An 8,296-nucleotide genomic window follows, 5' to 3' on the forward strand; every position below is an offset into this window, starting at 1 on the left:
GTCGAGTCCTAGGCAATCTTCAACAGACTCGCCGAGTTGTTCTTCCAACTCGCCGAGCCCATGCACATATTCATACAACTCGTCGAGTACACCCATGTGACTCGTCGAGTCTCTCCAGTTCTCAATCCATACAGTGGCTTTTCGAGCCATGCAGGGGCTCCAATCCATAGATCCACTCTTCTACAGTCTATCCCCCACATAAAGTTGCAAACTTTACGTGAAACCAAGGGGCTAAAGTCCCAAAACACTCTAGGGATAGGGTTTAAGGCAAAGGGGCTTCACCAATAACTTATTTACATAAACTTTATGACCTTCTGGACCATCACAAGTCTAGATCTGAGGTAGCAACCTCAGATCTAGGCCTCTAACTCGACATAGATCTCAATCTTGCCAAAATAGCCCCAAGTCTCATTCAAGAATAGATCTAGATGCAAAAAGAGTGAAGGTAACAGCTTATTACCTCCAAGATGACCTCCCACTGAAGATTAATCCAAATCTCTGCAAACTCCCTTGATCCAAGCGTCTTGATCTTCAAGATCTCTTCACAAAACCACTTATCTAAGCTCCAAATTGCTTCCAAGGACTCTCACTCACGATTTAGGGTTTCTGGATCTTAAAAGGGGAGTAAAGAGGCTGGGGAAGGGATGTAATGTTCTTTAATTAGGGCACAACCCCCGGGATTAGGGTTTTTCTCGCCCAGATCAGACTCGCCGAGTCCACTAGCCGACTCGCCGAGTCGGTCACTTACTCTATACCCCGGATCCTGCTCCGACTCGTCGAATTCCTCCCTGGACTCGACGAGTTGACTCATGACTTAGAGCTTTTCCTTTCTTTTCTTGGTCTTTCTGATTCTGGGTGTTACATGGCTAGTGAAAATCATGGTTTTTAAGGTCAAGTTTCTAGTTGATCAGGTAGCTACTTGAAGCATTTTTTAAACAATATGTATGTCATCATACTCCCTTTCGACATAAACTTTATGGATTGTGATTATAACCACTTATTCCAAGATAAAAGGGGTTTGTTTTCATGGAAGTGTCTAAAGCGTTTAGACATAGCAAAAGTATGCTGCAGTGTTCATGAGTGCCCTGTAATAAGATTAGAGTATTTGATTAAACCCACGCTCACTTGGATCGCTTCATGGATTTTATCACGAGTGATTAGTGAGACGATAATATCTTATATTCTTGAAACGGAGACATGTGAGTTGTATTTTGCAAGTCGGTTGCACGTTGACATATGTCAACGCATCAGTAACTTGGTGTTATAAAACATATTGTTGTGTGTGATTTGATGAGTAAATACAAGCGATCATTTGAGTCGAAGTTTATCCGTTCCTTTTACCCAATTTGGGATAAAAGCGATATATGTAGGCCCCTCAATGATTTAGTGATGACACCTTAAGCGCTTGGCCAAGCATGGACTAAGTTGATGTGTTCAATTGTAGTCTGTTGTCAGTCGTCATAAATCGGAAATCGGTAAACAACACATGAACAAAGAGTATGATTAAAATCCATGTCTCAGTTCATACGATATCTAGAATGGAGGAATATACGATCCCTTATCTGAAGGACACGTTTCTGATAAGATCAGAGTTCGACAGCGGCTTATGAAAGCTACGATTGCTGATCAAATTATGAATCATACGCAAAATAGTTATTAGATTTATCCAAGTGAGAGACTGTTGGATTAAGTGTCTAAGCCCATAACTATTTTAGGTATGTACTTGATTTGATTATGAGCATGGTCCTTTTGGGTTGCCTTCACTCATGCAACTTGATAGGATGACAAGAGGAGAGAGAGTAGAATTTATTATAAGAATAATAAATTCGTACTGAAAATGGTTTTATTAATATATTACAAGATTAATATATTATTTGGAAATCATATTATTTAATTAGTATTAACCAAAAATTAATTTGAAATTAGTTTCGTGGTTAAAAGAGACTGATTAAATAAAGGGGACTGATAATGTAATTATCTGATAGTTGCAAGTTGGGCTATGGATTCCTAATAGAAGGTAGTGGACGAATTCTATATGGGAGCCCATATAGAAATCGTCCAAGGGGCCTTCTAGAAAGGTTACATGGGTTGCTTAAGGCCTAAGCAGAGAATTAGGGTTTCCATATGAAACCCTAGCAGCCCACACAACTATAAATAGACCCCATTACAAGGGAAATTTCGTCCAAGGCTTAAGAAACCCTAGAGTGGTCGAAATTCTCCTCTCTCTTACTTCATCCTTTGCATAGAGTGTTTGTGACTCCGTTAGAGGTGCAACACTTGGGGCACTAAGCTTTCAGAAGTCAAGATCAAGGAGGATTGTGATTGTTATTGCTACATAACAATCAAGGTAAACTTCCTAACCCTAATCATATGTGATTTTCATATTTGTATGCTAGTCAATTAGGGTTTATTGATTTGCTATTCAATGTTGTATGTTTACTTAGAAAAACCTAGATCAAAGCAATTAGGGTTGCATGAACACCATAGGATTGATGTTATGCTCATAACCCATCAGGTTGTTCGTGAGAAGAGCTCGGCGGGATTGTACATACACATTGAAGATATTCATTTCCGCGATTTTTTGTAATTTAACTCTAATAAGGTTTTAATCAGTTATTCTATTTTGAAAATGAAAAATCTCTTTGTAATTTTCGGGACGTTAATGACAACTAGCAAAAACTCAATTAACTAGGAGTATGGAATAATGGTTGACAAATGAGTATCCTTAGACTTATTGTTGGAAAAATGACTCATAATGTTGCCTTCATAATTGTCAACTGTATCAGTACTTACCAACCGTATACTATCATTATTTAACTATCGATTATCAAAGTTTGCAAAGGTGGCAACACAACACCACTTGTCGATATTTTAATATCAAATATCACCAACCAAAAATGCAATTAATGATATTTGGTCGGTGATTTTATTAAATACCTGGTGTTAAAATAGACAATATAAATAGTGTCATAATGGAATCTATCTCAATCAACAAAAAACAACATCCGATACAAATGATCTTCTTCCCTGACCGTAATATCTAGAGGCATCAACCCAAACATCGTAATTGTTGCCACAAATCATCAGTGACCGTGACCGTTACATATCCTTTATATACAGTTCTCTCTCTCTCTCTCTCTCTCTCTCTCTCTCACACACACACACACACACACACACTTGATTGCATTGCGCATGCTCTATTATTATTATTATGATTAACAAACTAGATAGAAGTTAAAATTTTCATATATTGATCGTATTGCTTATCAGAATTTTGCATTATGATACTTTATATGATACATTAGTTATAAATCTTGATTAAGAAGATCAAGATTTATTCATAATATAATAAATACTATAACATGCTCCGATCTTGATAATCTTGATTTCAAATGAACTTTTCTTATTAGTTACTTTGATTATATATATATATATATATATATATATATATATATATATATATATATATATATATATATATATATATATATATCAAAGTAACTAATAAGAAAAGTTCATTTGAAATAAAGGGAATAACAAATAATAATATATTGATGATTATTCGTATTTTATTTTCGTTAATGTGACTAAAATGAAAAAGATTACATAAATTAAGCAACAATCAAGGAAAAGAGTAAGTGCCCTACTAGGCCCTAGCTAGTATCGCCCTCCTCACATGGTGGCCTACCCGACACCGCTCAGGCGCTCCTCTACACATAACCTTTTCCAAGGGCCACCAAAGAATCTTCTTTGTCCACCACCTCATAAAATATTATAACCGCCTAGAAATATTTTATATTTTTCACAAATATTAATCTTTTTATTAAAATTATTAAAAGACAAATACATAAGTATTTTTATGATAAATTATTAAAAGACAAATACGTAAATCTAGATTTCTAAGATGAAAAGAAAAGCTGATTTTTTTTTTGGATCATAGAGATCTAATTTCACAAGTAGAAAAGGGGAAAAAGAAAAATAGTAAGAAATAAAAGAGGGTCGGTATGCAAGTTTCTTGAACCGAATGCGACCAAAGAACCATCTCCCTTCTCTCCTTCAAACACCCTTTTCCTCTCTCTCTACAAATATGGCTGTCTACGTTCTGTTCTTACATCGTCACTTCTTTCCTCCGCCATCTTCACTTTTCTAACCCTAAGTTACCTTCTCTTTAATTAAGGGATCTCGCGTCTTCAATACTTCGAATACAAGATCACTCAAATTTTGCTCCTTTATTGACCCGCTTTCGTTCGTCAGATTTTGTTAATCCTATTAATATCGCTCTCCTTCAGGTAATTTCATTCAAATCTGCGGTTTCTTCATCTAATTCGAGTTAATTTTTGGTGGGTTCTTGAAAATATCTGTTTTATATGCATGAGTTCTTTATATTTTTTAATGAAAACAGAGTCGTTGTTTTGTCGGTTGGTTCTGTATTCTCTTCAATTACCTTTGTTCAATGCTTGTATTTCTAGTATTTATTGGTTCATTTCATTTTAGGGTTTCGTAAATCCCTGGTTCTGGGTTTTGGGTTTTGATGTTTACATCAATCCTTCCAACATTCAATACACGATTCGCACATTGATCTATTTTAATTAATCGGTAATTGTTTTCATCAGGTTGAATCCTTAGTCTGTTGAAGAACTTGTTTAATGGTGAGTGAAATCTTCGTAACGACGTTTTAACAAAATCCAATGCTGATTTGCTCTAACTTTGTTCTTTTTTGTTTTGTTTTGGAAATTAGGGAGAAGCCCCGGCTTTCCTTGTTGATGACATGCAAAAGAGTTTTTCAGACAGATTTGATCTGAAACTCAAAGGCTTCGAAACAGCCACTGTTATCGGAAGCAAAACAGTATGATATTAAATCAATTCTATTCCATTCCTCTTCTTAAAACCTTCTCCCATTATAAACACGATTTCAATTTCGTATCCAGTATGTCATTAATGGCACTGATGGTCCAACATTAAGTGGAGTTCGTGTCTTCAACAAGTCTACAGGCGAATGGTGAGTCTTCCTAGTTTTTTCATTGTGTTAGCGATGAAGATCTTGTTTTTTGTAAACCTAAAAGATCTTTTTCTTTTTCTTTTGTCACTTACAGGGTGATTCCAACTGTTCTAGGGACAAAACCAAAGTCACTAAAAGGACACTCATCTGTCGTTTTGAATGACGATAGAATCTTGATCATCAAAAACAATTCCAAATCTAACGAATGCGTTTGGTTCCTCGAGGTGGGTGTTTCTTCAAATAATAAAATTCATCAAAAAATATGTACATTTATTCCACATTTTCACTCGTTTCTTGATTTTGATTTACATTTTAAAGGTGAACACACAATTCATTCGTGACCAAAAGATGAAATGTGACACCGAAGTAGTTGCATGGAGCAAGGGCGTTATCGGTAATTCTGAGCAACCTGTGGTGATTAGTGGCCCATCTGGTGTAGGCAAGGGTACCTTAATTAACAAGCTCATGAAAGATTTTCCAACAATGTTTGGGTTTTCTGTTAGCCACACAACCCGTTTAGCAAGAGAAAAGGAGATAAACGGAGAGCATTATCATTTCACAAAACGAAGTGTTATGGAAGAAGAGATCAAATCCGGGAGATTTCTTGAATTTGCTGCAGTCCATGGCAATCTTTATGGAACTAGCATTGAATCTGTTGATGTTGTTGCTGATGCTGGAAAGGTCAGTAGTATTTCTGCAAACATTTCATCTTTTTCTTGAAAATACGAATATAATAATTAGTAATAATTTTAATATTTGTAGAGATGTATACTTGATATTGATGTTCAAGGAGCAAGATCTGTGAGGGCGAGTTCTCTTGAAGCTGTTTTTATTTTTGTTCGCCCACCTTCATTTGAGGAGCTTGAGAATCGTCTTCGTGCAAGGTTTTGAGCTTTAATCTTTAGCAACATACTTTACTCTTGATATTAGGGGTAAAAAAGTAATTTGACTAAAAGGTTTCTTGATTTGGTCAACAGAGGAACAGAAACCGAAGAACAAATCCAGAAAAGACTTAGAAATGCTAAGGCTGAGCTTGAACAAGGAAAATCTCCAGATCTTTTTGATCATATTTTGGTGAATGATGATCTTGAAGCTTGCTATGAACGACTTAAGGTGAAAAGACATTTGAGCCCTTTACGATATTTGTGATTTTGTTGTAGAATCTGACAAAGATAATTTTGTAGGATCTTTTGGGTATTAGTGAAAGCATGAACGTTACCCCAAAAACAGGTAAGTTATTGTGATTTTCAGTCATTTTATGTAAAAAATTTAAATGGTTTTGATGAGGTGTTGTTACATTGTTGAATACAGCAAGTAAGGTGTTTGACTTGCCTGTGGACTTCACATTGACCAAAGTCAGCGAAAAGATCATCATAAAGAATGCTGAACAGGAGTATGTGTATATTTTTTCGGACAATTTTAAATTATTTTTATGGTAATATGTTAATTTATTGTGAAGTTTTATTTGATGATTGCAGGATTGTGCTTGATTTATCTTTGATGAAAGGAGGAGCACCTGGTCGGACAAGAGGACTAAATATGCATGTGAATTATGATTGATCCATTTATGGAAAGTGCAACTTTTAAACCGATCTTTTTGGTACCTTAAGTAGACATGAATTACCATTTTAGTTTCATGTTTGAAGGAAAGACAAAAGAAAAGTAACTTGTAGTTAGATTTCCCATTTTCTGGGGTTCCTTTTTTTCATGTTTTAAAGGTCATTTGAATGAGGGATGGAGTAACTTTTGAGATTTCAATTTTGGGGGAATGGACAATGACAAATGAGATGAATTTTGGCCATTTATCTCGATATACAGTTTTTTTGACTTATGGTATGTTGAAAAATGCCAACTATCATGAATGTGAACAAAACATGTCAAAGTTAGGTTAGTTTGCATGAACATATATATTGTTATTGAAGATTGAACCTGTTTAACAAAAAATATCATATATTTCATTAAACATCTAAACATTTTTTCAAAGATACCTTTTCCTGGATCTTGTAATTCACGTTTCACGCCACATCTTATGGAAAACGGTCATTTTGGTGATTATAACTTTTTATATATAGGTCCACAAAAAGGTGGTTTGTTTCTCATAACAATTTGGTTATGCAAATCAGATCTTATGCTTAAGTGATTATTTTGTAAAGCATGATACTTTGACTTTCTGTTAACCAATTATTGTTCTTCATCAAAAACAACAATTTTAAACCAAAAAAATGTCAAGCACTACGGTTTCAATAATATACTTTCATAAGAACAAAATCTTTAAAAAGAAAAAAAAAAAAGAGGCATCTTAATAAATCTTTAAAAAAAAGAAAGGCTCACTTTTGGTCTTCTATATTCAAAGCTCAACTTTTTCATTATTGTTGTGAAAATACAAAATAAACGATATTGTATTCTCATATTTTAGATTTTGCAATCTTTTCTAGATGATTGGATTTATCAGAGATGGGACCCAAAACATTTGGTTTGTTCTAACCAAAGGTCTTTACACCATGATCTTTTTAGCTGTTGGTGTGTTGGATCTTGTGTATTTAGGATGCTGACTTGTCATTCTGTGATTGGTCAATTTTTTCAGTGGCAGTTGGTTCATTGCAACTGCCGGTGCCTGAAATTAGAATGGGGCAGCTTTCCACTTGCAAATATGTGGTGGGGAAACAAAGAAGTAAATGCTTTACCCACAACACTTCATAGAAATTGTAACAATGTCTTGTCATTGTCCAAGTGACTGTTTGGTGAGTATACAAGTTCTTGTAAAACTGTAAATTCTTTGTTGGTGACTGTAATAAAATAGGGATTTATTTTAGAAAATTTAATCTTCATTAACATTGATATAAGTCATGTACACAACGATTAAGGAAGCGGTAATACTCCTAACATCTTATCATGTCAGTTTTTTGAGTGTCATCTTATTTTTCTTCATTTAACACCTAATCTTAGTATTTGGTAGAGACTGGTAATACTCCTACCATTCCATTTTTTTCTTTTTCTAATTTAATTAATTACTTTATTTAATCACACAAACATTTTTATGCATAAATATTGAACAAATTTTATTTTTTTAAACCACAAAAAATTAATATAATATAAATTATATTTTTTAAAACACAAAAATTTCATATTAAATTAAAAAAAATTACAATAAATTAAAACTTAAAATACCTAGAAACATGAATTAATAATTCAAACCATGAAAAATATAATTTAACACCAACAGACACGATTTAATACCTAGAAACACGAATTAATAATTCAAACCACGACAGACATAACTTCACACCGACATGTAGG

General features: G+C 34.1%; 1 protein-coding gene across 1 annotated transcript; it reads left to right on the forward strand.

Moving 5' to 3' along the window:
• Window positions 1-3,994: 3,994 nt before the first annotated feature.
• LOC145132461 (guanylate kinase 2-like) lies at window positions 3,995-6,800 on the forward strand. Its single transcript, XM_079067241.1, has 11 exons — window positions 3,995-4,289; window positions 4,614-4,649; window positions 4,739-4,846; window positions 4,929-4,999; window positions 5,094-5,223; window positions 5,318-5,680; window positions 5,762-5,883; window positions 5,977-6,112; window positions 6,184-6,229; window positions 6,311-6,392; window positions 6,478-6,800. Exons 2-11 carry the CDS (start codon window positions 4,647-4,649, stop codon window positions 6,557-6,559), a joined length of 1,143 nt encoding a protein of 380 aa, XP_078923367.1. The 5' UTR covers window positions 3,995-4,289; window positions 4,614-4,646; the 3' UTR covers window positions 6,560-6,800.
• The last annotated feature ends 1,496 nt before the right edge of the window (window positions 6,801-8,296 follow it).

This window comes from Lactuca virosa, chromosome 8, assembly GCF_052849685.1.
Source record: "Lactuca virosa cultivar CGN04683 chromosome 8, Lactuca_virosa_CGN04683_v6, whole genome shotgun sequence".
NCBI lineage: Eukaryota > Viridiplantae > Streptophyta > Magnoliopsida > Asterales > Asteraceae > Lactuca > Lactuca virosa.